The sequence below is a fragment of the Nilaparvata lugens genome, chromosome 6 (assembly GCF_014356525.2).
Source record: "Nilaparvata lugens isolate BPH chromosome 6, ASM1435652v1, whole genome shotgun sequence".
Classification (NCBI taxonomy): domain Eukaryota; kingdom Metazoa; phylum Arthropoda; class Insecta; order Hemiptera; family Delphacidae; genus Nilaparvata; species Nilaparvata lugens.
Genome location: NC_052509.1, coordinates 59,883,583 through 59,903,854, shown reverse-complemented (window position 1 = coordinate 59,903,854; position 20,272 = coordinate 59,883,583). Strand labels below are relative to the sequence as shown.

General features: G+C 33.2%; 1 protein-coding gene across 1 annotated transcript in view; it reads right to left on the bottom strand.

The window, feature by feature from the left end:
* The window catches only part of LOC111049113 (otoferlin), a 314,833-nt gene that overhangs the window by 18,514 nt on the left and 276,047 nt on the right, over positions 1–20,272 (bottom strand). Inside the window, 10 exon segments of the mRNA XM_039431573.1 lie at positions 761–913; positions 1,732–1,848; positions 2,721–2,918; positions 4,258–4,494; positions 5,905–6,119; positions 9,281–9,470; positions 10,618–10,804; positions 12,028–12,184; positions 16,816–16,900; positions 19,009–19,071. Coding sequence (XP_039287507.1) covers positions 761–913; positions 1,732–1,848; positions 2,721–2,918; positions 4,258–4,494; positions 5,905–6,119; positions 9,281–9,470; positions 10,618–10,804; positions 12,028–12,184; positions 16,816–16,900; positions 19,009–19,071 — 1,602 coding nt within the window.

Genomic DNA, 20,272 nt, shown 5'->3' with positions numbered 1-20,272 from the left:
TAGAAAATCAGAAATAGGTACCCTTTTTAACTTCATTTCATTACTAAATTTCTCAAGTGAGTAAGTTGATTTTTCATTTTTATATAAATTTAACATGAGGAACCCTTAACAAGATATTAGATCAGGAACAATGTATTTCCAATAATAATCAGAGTTATAATCAAGAGTTACGGGAGTGTTTATTCTATGATTTTCTATGTTTTGGTTGAAAAAATGAAGTTGAAGTTTCTACTTATCAATCAAGAATAAATGAAGTGCATGAGTTTGCACTCATTTAGCCTTATTGAGTGCACCTTCTTGAGATTTCATGGGTATTTAATTGAATAACACCTCCATCATGAATTTGTTTTCAAATGTTATTGAGAGTAGTGGTGATATTTAATTCTTCAGAGAGACAGGAATCATTCATTGACTCGCAATATTCTGATCTCATTATTTAAAATTTTTTCACGTGTTTTGTTAAGTGGGTAAACTGGGATCAATGAGTTAGAAGGTGAATAACATTAATAGTCCTTTATGATATAACATAATAATAAGTATAAGGCATGATATTGAATAATATTTTAGGTGAATTACAAAATTGACCATGAAACAATAATCTCGTAAAAACTAGTCTACTAGTACATCATACTGTGCATTGCAATATTCATAACAAATCATTGAAGCTCTCATAGTTTTCTGGATAAGAGACCTATACATTGATGAATATGAAAAATGATTATTATATTCTCATATAATAAGAGATAACAGGTTAAAATACCTTCAAAAATATCGAATGCACTTTGCCACAATGCCTTCCCGATTCTTCATCGACTATCGAATAGATGAGATCCCTGGCTGGTATCCTCTGGTAGGCGGTTCGTTTGCCACTGCTTATCAGCCAGATGAAAATGTCTGGTAATGAATGTTGAGGCTGGAATTGAAAATGCACTCAGTTACTACCAGGGTCATTCAATAAAAAAATCAGTCAAATTTTATTACTACTCCTGAGAAACGTCTCGATTGGTTCAGATGAAACTTTCAGGACATGCAGTTGGCAACCTCAAAATGACATCTGAGTAGTTGTTCATTCATATTTTGTTAGCACAACTGAAATTTAACTGCATCAACAATAGCGAGTCTGCTTCTATATTATTGAAAAATATTATTGAGGTATTAGATAGTTTTGAAAATTGATATGAAATTATGAGGAAAGCGAATTGTAGAACGGTATCTGAATAAAGAAAAATGAATGAAGAATATTCAACGATAGTGGAAACTTTGACTTCATCTGGTATTTTAATCGTTTACCTTTATGGATAGGGTGTTCTAGATTTCCCTCTTTAGTGAAGTCTGCTTCTATAATATTGAATCATAGTATTGGGTATTATTATATTTTTGAAAATTGATAGATAAAAGGATGAGGAAAGCGAAGAGTAGAAGGATATCTGGATGATGAGGAAAGAAATGAAGGATATTCAAAGATAGCGGATAGTTGTACTTCATCAGGTATTTTAACCGTTTCACTTCATAGATAGGGCGTTATAGTTCCAGTAAAGGGAAATAGGAATAGGAAACAATCAAGTTTTGAATCCACTTTATCTATGATATTGAAAACAATATAGGAGTTCGTTATTGGTAGAAATATGTAGGTAGACCGATGGATTATGTATATTTCATTTAGGGAATCAATTTTTAGAATGTTTATTCAATTATTTTCAATCAGTAGTGTTTTAAGTGTTTTTTACTCACATCTTCGATGAGGAACTTGAGCTTCTGTAGGTAAGATGCGGCTGTTTTATGTCTGTCCTTGAACGAATGTTTGGTCACCAACGCTTTCAAATTTCTGGCCATGTTACCGATTTGTTCCTGGAGAAAAAAAGAACAAAATCCTGAATGATTTCATATCATGAGAAGTATTCACATTTGATTCAACTATATGGAATCATTTAGATCATTTTTCACACCAGAAGGCAAATAATATGAGTGTATTGAATCTTTCTCTCTCCGTGAGAATTAAAAACCTAAAGTTATTGAAAGTGAAAGTAAGTTTAGTGTTATCTACTCTGGAGAACAATGAAATAAAATCTTTAATAATTTCATGAGACTTCAAGTCTAATGCTACAATGCTAAAGCATTCACAATTTGATTGATCAAGACATCAAGACGGAGATTGTAGGTCTATATACTCATCTCAAACGACATGCAATAATATATGATTGTACTGATTCAGTTTCTCTTCGTGAGGATTATAGGCTAATTGATAATTTTTTGTTTGTAATGTTATAACGTAATAGCAGAATGTATCAATGAAATCTTTGATGCACCACTTAAATCTACTCTTTCTGTATATCTATCTCTATCTTTGTATATTATCCCTCTTCTGGCATGTTACAATAGGCCTGTCTAGACCTAGCACAAAATAAAAAATCAATTAGTCAATCTTCTTCCTTGCAGTCATCTGAGTGATGTTATTTTTCAAAAATTATAACAATGATTGAAGAATGTAATTAACGCATGACTGTTTCCCGTATTTTGATACTTGATAAAATAGTCAAAATTCATTAAAATATTTCTCTTCAATGTTTGATTCCATTACGAACTGCTTGTTAAATAATCACTTTTGAACAATTACTTTCGACATAACAGTCAGGTATCTGATTGCCAATTACCTGACTGCTATGTCGTAATTAATTGTTCAAAAGTTATTAAAATATTTCTGGTAATTGTTGACTACTCACGATATCCCTGAGGCACAACTTCATCCTCTCCTTGTCGAGCTTGGTCCGCCCAACCCCCGAGCCCGAACTGTTTCCCCGAGCCACAGATGTGTACTTGGCGCAGCTCGAACTCAGTTCGTCGAGGACGGCTCGGAGCTTCCTCTCGGCTGCACCCTCCTCGCCATCAATCAGACTGCTAACCTCGCTCAGACCTTCTTCCTGGGGAAACACATGTCTAGACACATCTCTTGTCACCAACAATTCGAAGTGAACATCTTGAAATTTCCAAAAATCTCATACTGTATATATTGAGAAAGACAATCTAGGCTTGATCCAATAGGCTCGAGCCATAGAATAAACAATCTATATATTTCATTATAAACAATAAATATTTCAGTATAAACAATCTATGTATTTCAATAGGCTTGAGCCATAGAATAAACAATCTATATATTTCATTATAAACAATAAATATTTCCGTATAAACAATCTATGTATTTCAATAGGCTTGAGCCATAGAATAAACAATCTATATATATCATTATAAACAATAAATATTTCAGTATAAACAATCTATATATTTCAATAAGCTTGAGCCATAGAGTAAACAATCTATATATTTTATTAGGCTTGCATAGAATAAACAATCTATGTATGTATATATGTATAGCTATTCTTGATATTACCCAGGAAGAATCATCAAATAATTAGAATAAATATTCATCAAACTCATAAGCATTTCATTCACATACCGTTAATTGATTTGTGGACCGTCATAGAAAGAGATATCTCTTTTTATCGACTGATCTGTTGTCGATAGAATCTTGGAATGGTCTTGTACTCTTTGCACCAGTCAATGATAAATCAAATGATATTTTTATATGTTAAATTTTGTATTTTCACATTGTAATACCGCCACACATACGACTACCACCTTCTTGGCACCTCCATGGTTTGGTCGAAAACTTTCCGCATCCGTATAGGTATGCGCACTCCAATTGAAAACAATGCATCAAATCTAATAATCCGATGCGTGCCGTCCGTCCTATGACGATCTCTGTGCGTCTACCTTAACATTGTATAAGTATTCATCTTTCGGAGAACATTCTTAGACAAATCTGCTGTCGGCAAGTTCTTCAAGAAACGCTCTAAGCAAGAAATGTTCTTCAAAATACTTTGGAAATATTAAATTAAGATTGCACATTCCATTCATTCTTATGTTATAGAATCGAGAATTACTCAAGATTGCATATCCCATTTTTTCTTATATTTTCATCGTCTATCCAGTCCTTCTCCCTTGTGAAGAACATAACTAGACAGATTTGTTGTCGGAAAGATCTAATAATACTGTTGAATAATCCTCAATAAAACTATATTTCATGAATAGACAAATATCTTTCGTCAAGCTATTAGTGCAATATTCTTTGAGGATCCTCAAGAATCCTTCTGTACTGAATATTTGTATTTATGGTGGTGTGGAGTTGTATATTCTTAACAAATGAATAATCTTCAACATATATTCTGTGATCCTTAACAAATTTATAATTGTTGGACTCACCAACTTCTCGACAATTTTGGCGATCATGTTGGAGTTGTACATTCTGCGCCGATAGTCGGGCCAGAGAGACCTGACATGCATGCATGGCTTGTCGTCCCAGTAGGGAAGGAAGTAGTAGGTTCTGTCATGCGTCATCGGCTCGAAGAAGAGTGGCTTCTCGCCCAGCTTCTTGTCAATCATCGACGCCTCCAGAATCGTTGTGAATAGAAAAAATTCTTCAGTCTTTGCGTAGGAAGTCTGCAACATTCAAGAGTTACAGTATTATGAATTTGTTGATTGAATTTGACAATATGGAATATTCAGCGGTTGATGTACTCTATTGAAAAAAGGATAGAAAGCTACTTACTGCTCTCTGCTCTAGCAAGTGAACAAGACTAAGAAATAGAAGAGGAAGAAGAAGAAGAAGAAGAAGAGGAAGAAGAAGAAGAAGAGGAAGAAGAAGAAGAAGAAGAGAAACAGGAAGAATAAGAAAAGAAAGGGAAGAAAAGTAGAATGAAAGAGAAATGAAGAATGAAGAGGAGGATTAGGATGAAAGAATGAAGCAGAGAAAGAATTTGTAGGTGGTGAAGAAGAGAGAAGAGCGGGAGGATGGAGAAAAGAGTGAGGAGGTGAATGAGAAGAAGATGCATGTGGGAGGTGCAGAATGTAGGAATTTGAGAAGTGGTGTAGAAGTAGCAGAAGAGGAAGAAGAAGAAGATGAAGAAAGAAGAAGAAGAGGAGAGGGAAAGGACGAATAGTAAGATGGAGGAGGAAATAGTTAAGAGGGTGAAGAATAAAGAGAAGAATTGAAAGAAACAGAAGAATGATTAGTAGGTGGGAATGAAGAAAGGAGAGTGGAATGATGACAAGAAAGGGTAAAAAAGGTTGAGGAAACATAAAAATGTAGGAGGAGAATAATGAATGAATGTAGGAGGGCATGTAGGAGTAGCATAATGAGCAGAAGAAGTAAAACAAGAAGAAGAAGAAGAAAAGAAAAAGGAGGGAAGGAGAAGAGAAACAAGAAGGAGGAGGAGGAGGAGGTGACTGAGATGAAGAGTGAAGAGAAGAAAAAAAAAGAAAAAGTAGAAGTAGGTTGTGAAGAATAAATGGGAGGGGAAGGATAAGACGAAGAAGAAGAAAGATGATTGAGCAGAGGAAGGATAAGAAGAAGCAGAAGATGGATTAGTAATTGGTGAAGAGGCAGGAGGGAAGTATGAAGACAAGGAGGAGGAGAAGAAACAGAAAATGAAGAAGGAGGAGTGAGGAGAGAAGGAGGAGAAGATAAGCAGAGAACTATTAGATGTAGAGAAAACGTTGGAGAAGGATGAGGGTGAAGAGGAGAAGAAGCAAAAGGATGAGCAAGTGGTGATGAAGGATGTATGAAGGCGAGGAAAAAAGAAGAAACAGATGATGAGGAAGAGGGAGGAAAGGAGATGGATGAAGAAAGAGACAAGAGTAGGTAGAGAAGTAGAATGAAAATTTGGAGGAGTTGGAAGTAGAAATAGGAGAAGGAGTTAGAAATGAAGGTGGAGGAGAAAAACAGTAAGAACCGGAAGAGGAGGAAGAAGAACTTGAATTGGGAATAAAACTATCTATGTAAAAATGAATTAGAACTAAAAATTTTCATGTAAAAATGAATAAGAAATAACTGAAAAGAAGTGAACTGACCTCAGTGATGGGATAGGTAGGCTCGACCTCGACCTGTGAGGGCGCCATGTCGACGTTGTCTGTGATCTCAGTGCGAATGGCGACGAGCAGCCTCGCCCGGTAGGACACACCCTCGCCGAGCCCACTGTTCAGCGTCGAGTGCTCGTCGATGAGGCTGTAGTCGCGTGTGGAGCCGTACACGTGGATGAACGTGGGGCCAAACGTCGGCAGGAAACCTGCACTCAAATAAGCTCACATAAACGCTAAACAAACAAACAACGCTACCATCAAACCAATATCGGACTATCAAATATCTTTTAAGAAGGTATCTTTGATGGACTATCAGAAATGTTATAAAAAGATATCTTTGATAGTAGAATGAATAATATTTGATAAATTATACAGAGTGTTCTGGAAAAGGTGCCCATAAGTCAGGACGTGATTCTTCACATCAAAAGAAGAAAAAAAAGTTCCAATTAACATAGGTCCGAAATGCTTGGTTACCAAGTTATACAGGGTTGGAGATTCCATCTGAATTTCAGTTCCCCTGCTGATTAAAGAAAAATCTGGTGTGGCGCACTCACACAACTTTCCTTGCCGTTATGAAAATTGATCACCTGACGCTAGTGTTCCCGCGCATCTCAAAGCTACTATTCAAATATTTGAGTCAGCTGGTGACAGGGCAATAACGCTGGAGACACACATGAGGTCTGCTATCTCTTCATAGTGAATGATTTAATAGAATCAACAATAATTTGCAATTGAATAATCATATTTTCTCGAATTGAAGCTTATTTTCAATTTTAGGTGATAATGTTACTGAACATTAATTGTAGAGATTTTCATGCTCAATCTACTCCACTTAATTTTTTTGTTTCAATTGTATCTGAAGCCTGATAATTGGGAATCTATCTGCATTGATGGGGCGGAGCTCCTGAAATTTTCACAGATATGGGACTTGTGGCATTTGATAGAGCTTATCGATGACTATTTTAGGTATGAATTTGATCAAAATCGTTGGAACCGTTTCCGAGAAAATCACGAAAAACCCTGTTTTTGACAACATTTTCGCCATTCTAGCCGCCATCTTGAATTGCATTTGATTGAAATTGTTCGTGTCGAATCCTTATAGTCATTCCGTTAATTGGGAGATGAGATATCGTGTACACAGACGCACATACACTCATACACACACACACACACACACACACACACACACACACACACACACACACACACACACACACCACACACACACACACACACACACACATACATACCAATACCCAAAAACCAGTTTTTTTGGACTCAGGGGACCTTGAAACGTATAGAAATTTAGAAATTGGGGTACCTTAATTTTTTTCGGAAAGCAATACTTTCCTTACCTATGGTAATAGGGCAAGGAAAGTAATAATCCTTAATTTCATACAAAACGCATGAGAAATAGACAAAGTCTGTTAAGCTCTCTTTTCATGCGTTTTGTATGTAATTAGGATTTTTTTTAAAGGTTGCATTTGTCTATTATAGACTCATTTCACATCTCTCTCTTCCAAATTAAATTTTCTACAAGCTCTGTAGAAAAATATTCTGTGTTCATTGATTTAACATATGAAATTGATTGATTTTAATGTTCATTGATTAATCATATAATGATATAGATTCATAGATTTAACATTGAATGAACATTGGATGTTCAAGATGAACAATTCAGATGTTCATTGATTTATCATAGTAAATCTGCTTCAAACCTTAAAGGAACATGTCTTTTCGGGACTAAGTTTCGCGTATTTCGTCACATATCTTAAAAATTACTGTAGCTACAGATCTGGAAACGGTTTTATTCCATTTTCAGTTCATTTTACATAAAGTACACTAAATTGTACATCTTAATTAACAGCCAACAAATACCCGTAGGGCTTCGTTTCAGCAGGGGAACTGAAATTCAGACGAAATCTTTCACCCTGTATAACTTGGTAACCAAGCATTTTCGCACCTATGTTAATTGGATTTTTTTTCTTCTTTTGATGTGAGGAATCACGCCCTGAATTATGTTTTCAGAACACTCTGTATAATTATATAGCTTCTGACATTCCTTAAATGACAGAATTCAAGAAATTCCAGGATTTAAGAACGCCTTGAAAGGTTCGGAATCGTAAATTATGAAAGTCCATGATTTTGACTTTCTCTCACTCCTACACTCCTACTGTAACTTGTAACAGAAGAGCTCTCGGTTACCCTGATACCAAAGTATTTATAGCCTACGAGAATCATTTTTTTAGGGTTGAGAAGCCATCGTTTTTATTGACAACAGTTGATGTTTTATTGGTAATTCAAAGTGACAATAATGATAATCTAAAGTCCAGCGCAAAGTGGAGAATGATTTTGTATCTGAGAAGATACTCTTCATGATCTAAAACGATGATATGACGCTCCAATAATATTTAAAACATATCAAAAAATGTTTGATAAAAAATCTCTAGCAGTAACATTATTCTGTGGATACATCTTGAATCATTGAATCAAAATTGAATCATTGAATCAAAGGGAATCAAAAGGGAATCATTGAATCAAAGGGAATCATTGAATCAAAGGGAATCAAAAGGGAATCATTGAATCAAAAGGAATCAAAAGGGAATCATTGAATCAGAGGGAATCAGAAGGGAATCATTGAATCAAAGGGAATCAAAAGGGAATCATTGAATCAAAGGAAATCAAAAGGGCAAATTCATATTGAATCAAAAGGGCACGTACTTATCAGCAGAGAAATTGATAAAAATCATGGAGAGCCCCTTTTCAGATCCAAAAACACTCTCCACTTGTTCTGGACTAACGTATTGATACAACATTGTTATCAAGAATAGCATGATGCCAAGAATAGAATAGATAAGAAACATACTAAGAGGATTGAAAAAAGAGAACGAGATGTATCAATAAAACTTTATCCTCAATCCTGAAAATATTATTATAGTAATCTATTCATATAGAATGTTCCAAAGACTCTATCAAACTCGATTCTATATTCGATTTTCATCAAAAGTGCTTCCTGTTTCTCTGAATATTGAAATTGTTTTTTTCACAATACATTAGTCCAGTCCAGAACAAGTGGAGAGTGTTTTTTTATCTGAAAAGGTGCTCTTCATGATTTGTACCAATCTGTCTGCTGATGTGTGCGTTCCCTTTTAATGATTCAAGATGAATTCACAGAATATATATTTTTTAATAATGTTACTGCTATCTTCAAATCTAGAAAGGACTACACACCACATCACTAGACCACTATATCACTAATACACTACGGTGCACATATTCTGTTAATCTCTTAGCCTAGTGCATATAGTGCCTACTAGTCTAACACTAATCCATAGAGTGAGAGTAGAAGAAAGGGAAAGCCATTTACCACCTTTCTCGCCGTCGTTGGATATTGTCTTGAGGTCAATGAAATGTGTGCCAATGATTGTGTTGTTGACTGGGTCATTGTCCCTCAACTGGATTTTGATTCGCTGACAAAGAGGAGGAAACATCTCGTTGAAAACTAACTGCTCGTTCCACACTGGAGCGTAGCTGTGCTTTCGTACTGATGTCTTACCCTGGAACAATACAATAATTATGAATGTTTGATGTGCTGCTTTTGAAATGGAACAACAAGCTTAAAGCCCAAAACTGTTCCTTTCTCAAATTTGGATAGAAATTGTCCAAAAATAGGTCACAATCACATCTTATTCCACAATTGATCATGTTTGATCATGTTATGACGCGCAGCCTTTGAAGTTTTGCAGAAGATATAAGCGTCGGTTGGTGATGATAGGATATATTAATTGAAATTGAATTAGGAATCGGCATGGAAAAACATTTCTTATTAATTGAATTACAATTATGTGAAAGGAGGACATGTATTTTAATGAGTTTCACTTGAAACTCTTAGCATTCCTCAGAAATGTTAACAACTCTACCCATTTAACCAAAGCTGATAAGTTATAGTAAATCTCACTACAGATGCAAGTCAACATGCTAATCTTGATTATCAGCTTTCTCTTTGTGTGATTTTCTTTTTTGTTTTCCATAAAGCTATCAAAATACAATCTCCTGCTAGCTTTCGAAATCCGCCATTTCTTGTTAGCTCTGAGTGACATTTACAGCCAATCCGGTGCTTGCAGCTTCGACCAATCACGGAATGGTATCGCCCATGAATGTTTCGAATGTTTTGACGAAGTTAGGTAATGTCTTAATGAAGTTGCTCAATTTACTTTCTGTGTCTAGATTTCCCGATTCATTGTGCGATCTTTATAATTTTGGTAAAGTCTATGTGCTATAAGTAAGTAGGTAGCCTATAGTGAAGAATAATTTATCAACTGAAACAGTTCTGTACTAGTTCTAAACTGTTATACAGTATAGTCAGTTGATGAGTGTCAGGGAAACCTGAATAAGAAAGACATTGATACAAAACACTGTCACTTGAAATTTTTAGAAGAGTATCCCTCATGTAGAAGGAAGGGAAAACGCATCCAATAATACCAATATCTCAGTCTGTCAAAAATTCAAGTAAGCTGGAAGCTGGATAACACTCTCAAAGCTGACCAGTTCGACCAATACAATCGATCTGTATTGATTGGAGGTAATGTATTGTTTGATTAGTACTAGGATTAATTTATTTTATAGGTTATATAAATGCATGGAAAAATTATAAATTATATGAAATGTGGATGGGTTGGGAATATTTTATGGAAAAATACGTACCACAAGCCCAGCAAATGACACTTGCACGTAGGGATCAACCAAGTCTTTAACTTCTCCTGTGAATGCTTTTTTGACATTAGCCATTATCGTAGAGTTCATTTTCGGTAATCCGTCGGCCCGGTAAATTCTCACAATGAATCTGGCCCTTTGTCGCTCGACTGGAACTCCGTCCGGTAGTAATAAATTCCTAGAAAAAAATGAAATTTTAGAAATCTTTAGAATCACAAGAGATGTGATGAGAAGAAGTAATAGGAATGAAGAAATCTACGCCTAAGGAAACTCTAAAATTCCTTTCAATGTGCCTTTTTTTAGAATGCCTTTCAAATGGGAGCTTGCCTGTTTTATTCATTTATTCATTTATTAGAACAGTCACAAACACGATATTTGGAAAGAGAAACAGGCAATTGCCCAAAACTTCTTCAATTCCTTGATTTTGGCACATAAATAGTCCAAAGTGAGGTTAAGTTTAAAATTTCTGTTTTCACCAAAGATTAACACTCAGAGAATACGTATTCGAGATATGACTGATGAATTTTGAATTTCGAAGGGTTGATAAGAGCCGGAAATAACACTAAACAATCCAAAAGTTTCAATAATATTGAAATAAACTTGAAAATTTTGAGCAGAAAAATTAAAACTACTATCACTGCAACTATCAGCTGATTTTTTAATCGAATGTTCCCCATGTTGCTGAATGCTGTGCTGCATGTTTATCTTGTTTGTATGGTATGGTCTCGAGCTTGCGTGGTCATAATCATCAACCATCAAGATATTCATCAAGAGATATATTATATCCTCCTCAATTGATTCCACCTCCATTGTGTCTCATATTTCTCTATTATTATAAATAAAAATATAAATCTTAGTACCCTTTTTAAATTATTTCGTAACGACATGTTTCGGCCACTAATGCCATTTTCTCTATTATTCTATCTGTCATTCATCTATAACTGTCACAAAACTTACCAGGATCAGGATATTTACTTTTCAATCCTCAATTGATTCCATTTCAATTGTGTTTCTTTTTCCTCTATTATTCTATTTCTCATTAATTTATAACTTTCACAAAACTTATCAAGATCAGTATTTCACTTTTAATAGCGTAGACTTATTAGAAAGAAAGAATTGGAGAGATCTGTATTATATATTGGAAGAGAAACAGTTTTGTGCATGATCAAGGGTAAGTTGTGCTTTTTCTCAAGTGTAGTAGTTTCACTGTATGTAGTACTATGCAAGGGTGCCCTGATCTTGGGTGTCCCCAAAAAGGTCAGTAGTGTTTAGAATGACTACTGACGATATTTTTTGGGTTTACAATTCAATGGGGGAGGGTAGTTACCCCTGCAGTTTGCAAGGTAGTAATTGTGACTAAATATGAATGAATATGGATTCAGGAACTTGTACGATACTTACGCTTCGATATCGTCTTCATCTTTTTCGCTTTTGGGAGGCACTTTGACAGTGTCACCCTTTCCGATGACACTGATATCACATTTGAGGTAACCCTTTGGTCCGCCGGCTATGTCGTCAGGGTCGGTCAGCAACGCCCACTTGTGGAAGAATTGGTGATCTGGACAACAACACAATCGATCAATTGTTGGGATACCCATTTCAATACAGAAAGTACTCATTATCGGACAAGTGGTTAATTGGACAAATGGAGAGTCGGTCAATCACTGAGATACCCATTTCAATACCGAAAGTATCAATAATGGGAGAAGTGGTCTTCTGGTGAAATTGAGAGTCGATCAATTGCTGGGATAGTATTTTCAATACCGAAAGTATTCATAATGGAAGAAGTGGTCTCTTCTGGTTAAAATGAGAGTCGATCGATTGCTGGGATACCCATTCTAGTATAGCAAGTATTTAGTATCGGGGAAGTGGTCATTGGGACAAATGGAGAGTCGATCAATTGCTGGGATACCAATACAGCATGTATTTAATATCGGGGAAGTGGTCATTGGGACAAATAATGGAGAGTCGATCAATTGCTGGGTTACCCATTTCAATTCAGCATGTACTCATTATGGAGGAACTAGTGTTCCAGGCGAGTAGAATTTGAAATGAGTCGATTCTGGTACCTGAATGGACCAGTAACATACTCAATATTACTAAAGAAGTGAAGATGTGCATCTTGAAATGCAAGTGGATGAGAGTATTTTACTCATAATCTTGTAAAAGTTACTCATAACCACTTTCAGAATTAACTCTTGAATTTGAATCATCTCTGAATTTCTGAAGTGTAATGCAACTCACGTACCATTAGATTCATTTGGACAACCCAACAGTTTATTAATGAAATGTTTGATAGTTGATCAAGCTATATCATTAGAATGTAGGATCTATTCAATTTATTACAAGCATAAGAATCAATTTATTTATTCATTTTGAATGATTCTCAATATTAGGAAGATATTTAGAGTTGTATGATTCTCAAATTTACATCCAGAATAAGTTATATAAATTCCATGACAATCAAAATTATTCTCTAGAAAATTCAGAAGCACTAAGTAGGAGCATGCATTCATCAAAATTGGATCTTATTGAATATATCCGATTCAACTATTGAATTACAAATATTGCAATGGGGGAGTATAATTGAAAACTCTAAAAATTTATAAAAACGCAATGGCATACCAAATTATAGGAAGCTCCCAAGGAAGTAATGCATTTGAAAAGTTTGAAGATATTTGTCATATTGTATTGTGTGGGGAGAATTTGGAATGCAATGAATAAGTTTGAAACAATTGGATCATTAGGATCTAATTCACAAAGAGGAATCATGCAGTGCAAGGTATTGCGCTAAAGCATGCTTTTCATGAACATTTCCAGCGTATTCATTGGTTTTCAAGTTAAGTGTTAGAGTTTTGGTTTTTGTGACTCGTTTTGGTTCTTTTATTTGTTAATAAGTTTATCTGCAATATTTTTAATTTCATCTCCTGTCTACTTGGTGCAAAATTCCACCAAGATCAACAATTTTTTTTAAATTATAAATTTCCGTGTGCACACACGTCTCTTAATTAATTCTCATTGTAGATAATGTAATTGAATACTAGTTTCCGTTCCACAATAACTCAGTTTATGTAAATAAAAATATAAATCTTAGTACCCTTTTAATTTGTTTATATTAAAAATAGCCCTGAAGAAAAAATACAACTTAGTTTCTCTATAACGTGATGAATAGGATTGTTGTATAAATCTTATAAACAATCAAACATCTCTAGCAATTATCATTAAGAACATTGACATCATAAACAATTACAAAAGTACACCTGGAAGAAATGATTGGCATAGATTTTAAACAAAAAGAAATATCAGAATTAAATAAAAATGAAACAGTATTTTCATTCAATATGAATAATTACCACAACATCAACTTCTCAATTACACAAGAAAATGTATATCAGAATTATTGCAAGAAAACGTATATTATATTATAACAAAAGTAAACACCTACAAATTAAAGTACGGTAAAGAGAGGTAAAATAAGGATTTAAAGTGAAGGTGCTGACAAGAAGGCCGAAATAAGCAATATTAAATGCATTCTTTGGAGAAATCTAAAAAGGAGCATAGCCACTTGAAAAACACTCAGATGCAAGAAATGTATGATCAATGATAAATCTTGTTCACAAATTCCAGTGAAGATTGTGAGATTGACTTTTGATTGTATTGTATTTTTATATAATTTGAGTTATATTCTCTTGTTTCGTTGCTTCTGTAACACTCTATGATGAAGGTAGGCCTATGACACTTGTTTGACATTGAATTTGAATCAAATTGATTCTTCTCCAATATATTTTGAAATATTTTTTTAAAATTAAATTTCTAGCCTGAATTATAAAGAGTTGTAAGCACAAAAAATACATGGATTGATTGCTGAGCGAACATTGCATGTCTGTAGCTAGCTATGCAGCTTGTGAATATTTTTCTCAGTATGTCAAAAAATTCTATAGCCTATGTTTCATTGGATGATCTTTACAATTTGAAGTGGAAGAGGAGTTTTAAATTTATTTATTTGGTTTGTTTTAAAATGATTTGGATTGCTGATGTAGAGTGATTGTTAACATTTGATTACCTATTTGTTGAGAATATTTAGTTACAGCAGCCACTGTTATGATTTTACGTTACTTTATTAACTTATAGGGGAAATATTTGGAGATTAGTTAGAGTTACTTTGGTCGTTAGTTTTTCTTTATTCGTGAGACAAATTGCTACTGTATGTGTGAGTCACAAGGTGTCAACAAATTTCTAGTACAGTGATGATCAAAAGTTACGTAATGTGCAGCAGACTAGCTACTACATACAGCCAAAGGGAAACTACAGGATTGGGAGTGGTTAGCTTTTGACACTGACTGTACCTGCATGTGACCACACGGTAGCGACATCTAACTTAAAGCTTCCCAACATTCTATCCGATCTGAGTATATTTCTTGACTGCATGACCTGCCAATCAACGAAGGGTAAGCAATATTCGTGACAGAGAGAAAAGAAAAAGTGATCACTAGAGAAGCAAAGTGCGGACACTCAACACGTCGTAAAAGTAATGTTTGCAGGATGTTGGGTCTATCAGTATTATGCTAAAGGTTTGGACAGAATTATAACACTGTAAAATGCACTCTAGTTTCAGTAGAATAAATTGTACGATCACTGTCAGAAAATCGTTACTGTCGTTGAATTCATCCTATTCATAATAACCATAATTCAAAACCGAATCAAATTGTATGGCTCTTAAGAATAAATAGTTTGAGAAGAAGAATATATCTCATATCTATGGACATCATCCTTGGAGATTTGTGTTATCTTTTTCCATTATTACCAAGTAATATCAGAATACCAAGAAATATCTGAGACTATCCCACATGGGAAAAGAGTTTGAGCCTGAAGTAATATCTCTTATCTTCGACTGCGTTCTTATAATTTCCCTCATTGCAGAATGTAAACATTTACTTCAGGCAACAACAGATTGAAATTACTGAGATGTTGCAATTACTCAAATGCAAATGAATTAATAATAATTATTATTATTAAACGAAAATCCAAAGTAAATGCTGTAATTCACCCTGAAGACTTCTGCTACTGCAAATATTGACAACAGGGTAAACAGCTAGATGGAAATTCGATGATCGCTAGCCCACTATTCAAAAATCTCATCGAATTTCCATCTAGCTGTTTACTCTGTTGTCAATATTTGCAGTAGCAGAAGTCTTTGGGGTGGATTACAGCATTTACTTTGGATTTTTGTTTAATAATAATTATTATTATTAATTCATTTGCATTTGAGTAATTGCAACATCTCAGCAACTTCAACCTGTAGCCTGATGTAAATGTTTACATTCTGCAATAAGGAAAATGACAAGAATGCAGTTGAAGATCAGAGAGAATAAAAGTAGCAAATAAGGAAAGTTTGATATCAATAAATTGATCTTTCCAATTCAAATTTAAGTCTCAAGTTGCACAAAAAGTATGTAAGATCTGAGATGGAATGATCTAACGAAACCAGTAATGAATGAGTTATTGACAAGATTTCATCTCCACGTTCGTTGAATTCAGTGGGAAGATCTCAGCCAACTAAAAGGCTTCTATTTCTCATAATTGAACAATAACAACTCTCAAAAATACTTCTTCAAACTAGATTCTTCTTAATTTATTACTATTCACAATAAATTATGAATCATATCGATATTTTGTAGTTAGCAAGTGATCTTCCAAACCTTTAGCATAAGTAGATAGCTCAACATAATAACGATTACAGTAACTATATTACCTATCGGTAATATAGTTACTGCAGTAACGATAATAACAACTGTTAAGCTACGTTTACACCAAAGTTATTATCATTTTTTTATTTTTTTTTTGTTATTTTATTAACAAAATGTTAATAACTTAATCCTTATAAATTCTATTAGATTGAACATAACTTATCATACACATGATGAACATATGTGTTTGTCAAGTTACGTTCAATCTAATAGAATCTAACATTTTGTTAATAACTTTGGTGTAGACGCAGCTCTATAATATTATCAAAACAGTCATTATTATCACATAACAGTAATGATAATAACTGTTAAAATTATCACTACAGTTATCATTATCACTAAATTGTAATGATAATAATTATTAAAAAGAGCATTCCAGAAACAAATAGTGTTGCGCTCTTATTTTATGAATATTTATTGAGATGAGACAATATTATTATACCGGGAGCGTCATAGACTGTTCTCAGGTCAATCTTGAACGAGCCAACCACGGTCCCCGAGCGCAACAACTTCCTAGAATGCAACACCTACAACAGATAAAACCCACCTCACACTGACACAGCCCAATCCACTACCATTTCCAAAAACATCTTAAAAACAAGTCTTACAAAATTTCAATTGAAAAATCGTTGTAATACAGATTAAGAGATGGGACTTAAATGACAGGAATTAATAAATCGTTTCAATAGGGGCTAGTTGCAAGACATTTCAATTTATTCATTCAAATCAATTTTATTCTCACAATTTACAACTAATACAGTACAGTTACAGTACATTTATATATACCCTTACGTTATGAGAGACTCACATGTAGGCTTAAGCCTGTGTTTGTGAGGGTCTGGCGTAATTCGCTGAATTTGAAATCGATAAACTAAATTATGAAAATTGATATTATATTAAACTAAATTGAGAAAAATACAGATTGAAAAAATGATATGAGTAAATGTTGATATTATAGAAAGAAAACAAAATTCAATTGTATGGTTTTGATATCAAACAAAATCTTAGAAAAAATTCTTACATAATTTCAATTGAAAAATCGTTTCAATACAGATCAAGAGATGGGACTTGAATGACAGGAATTAATAAATCGTTTCAATAGGGGCTAATTGCAAGACAATTTAATTTATTCATTCAGTCGTATGGTTCTGATGTCAAACAAAATCTTAGAAAAAACTCTTACACAATTTCAATTGAAAAATCGTTTCAATACAGATTAAGAGATGGGACTTGAATGACAGGAATTAATAAATCGTTTCAATAGGGGCTAGTTGCAAGACATTTCAATTTATTCATTATGGTTTTGTTGCCAACATCACCCTTAACATTTTGAATCATTTTTTAGGAAATAAAATTCAGGTCTTAGATCCTCGTATATATTTCAATTATAGAAAACATTGTAAGAATCGTTTTATAGTTGAATTTTATAGAATTTTTCACTCTTAAAAACATTTTTCATGGAAACTTCTGTTGAGTCTGTTGAATAGTTTTTGGGAACATTTTTTGAACCAGAAAATTAATGGTATGAATTCCGCTAACTAATTCAACAGATTTCAAATAATTTCAAAAATTTTAAATAGGAAAATCATCACATGCAAAGAATGCAATGCATTTCAAACAACATCAAAGTTAATGAGTCACCTGCTCTAGAACATTGGTTTCCCATAGTTGAGTAGGTTAATTTCCGAAAAAAATGCAGTTTATTTATATTTGTAGTAAATTTCATATATTGTATTTTTGAATATCATGTACATTTAATTGATTAGATTGCTTATTCGTATAAATTAATGGAAATAAAATGTATTATAATTATCATTAATTGGATTCTATAATCTAAACTCCTTGCTAGATGATTATTTTTTGTAATAACTTTCCAAATCTGTAATAATACTCATGAAACAATATGAAAGCTCGCTAGTTGAATTGATATGTACTGAACACAAAATTCTATCATCAAATCTATGAGCTCTTTGAACTGCACGTCAAAGGAGTTGAAATGAAATAATTATTTAAACATTGATTGAATAAGTGCAAGCTGCATCATTGCCTATCAGTACAGTACTCAAGCTTGCTCTACAATTTCTACATAATAATACAGTAAAATTTATTTTTATTACTACATCATGCCGTTCTATAAGCTTCAATTTTTCGAGAAACTTCACCAATCTCTCATTATTTATTTTTGGGATTTTGAACTTTTGTTATCCCACTACGATTCCAAGAGAATTTGAATAAGCCTAGAAAATAACACTCACTAGAATAAATCTACATAGTTTGAGATAATTCAGCCTTGAATACCCGTACAGCAAGCTTGACTAGAAAAAATGTTTGTTTCTGAATCATCAAGAAAGTTATTATTCAAGGAGTGAATTTGAATAAGTCTGAAAATTATAATTTCTAGAATAAATCTACATAGTTTGAGTTAATTCAGCCTTGAATACCCGTACAGCAAGCTTGACTACAAAAAATATTTGTTTCTGATTCATCAAGAAAGTTATTATTCAAATTTATTATTATTGTATAATTCATTGATGAGTTACATAATTATATTTCTGTCAATGTTAGACTATTTCTGTATGCAAATTCTAATTGAAAGTAGGAATCAAATTTCATTAATAGTGAGTGCTCTACTTACCGAGAGTGTTATAATTTTGTCGAAAAGCATAACGGCTGGCATATGAAAGTCGAAAACAAAATACTGAAATGGAAAACAATTCATTATTACTTCCTTGAAGGATTTATTGATTGATTGAGTACTTTATTTATGTAGATTACAATATATACTGGCTTATACACTCATATACAATAGCTTACAATACAGCAAAATTATAGATGAATTTACACAATATAGACTAAAAAAATTATTATTGAACTGTATATGATATGAAAAAAGCAATTTGTGATAACTATAGATAATAATGTTATGGATCTACATAAATTGGCGGAGCTTTGGACATATCAATGTCCATTCTTCGGAAAGAATATTCAAAGTATCCTTCCCACTAACAAAGGAGAGAGAGCTTTGGAAATTAGACACTTTAAAACTTGAGAAATCAATATCAATCAGAACTCACTATTTTCAGTAACTGGATGTTTAGATATCCCTCGTTATATATTTATAATTACTTATTATACTACTTTTCATCTAACTATATTATGTTATGTATTTTATACTTGAAGTTTCAAACTTTGTAACTATAAGGATAAATAAATTTGAATTTGATATATGACATGTAACATACACAACTAATGACTCGAAAGCCCAACAGATCTGTAAGTCTGTTCTTGTCCAATCATCCTATCCATCAACCAAGGCACAAGCGTTCTCTTTGTAAATAACAGAGATTTTGGCCGTGTTTTGAGTCACAGAACCATATCTTCAAAATTCAAACTCATCAGTATTCAAATTTCAATTCAAATTTATTTATTTAAGTAAGTCACAATACATTCTGGTCTATACACGAATCCACAATAAATTACAGTACAACAGCCAATTATGCAACAAATTTCACATATTAAGAAAACTTATAGTAAAACTTAAAGTATAGTATTCTCTCTTATAGTATATTCTCTAGTATAAAGTATATTCTCTCTATAAGTATAAAATGCTTATTTTAAGTAACAATATAGGCTATTAGGCCTATATTTAAATAGTATTGGCTATTTTAACGGACTCCATGTACCACACACAGGCTCTGGCCTAAGTGGTTGTGATGCATAATATTTTTAGAATTTGTTCTGCCTAAAGTATACACTGTTTGTAAAATTATGTTATGTTATTGAGTTATAAGTTTTTTCTTGTATTTTTGTTATATGCAAAATAAAAGCCAATTTGATTTGATTTGATTTTGATTTATTAATTACAATGAAGATTGAATGGAACATTTGAATATTGACAA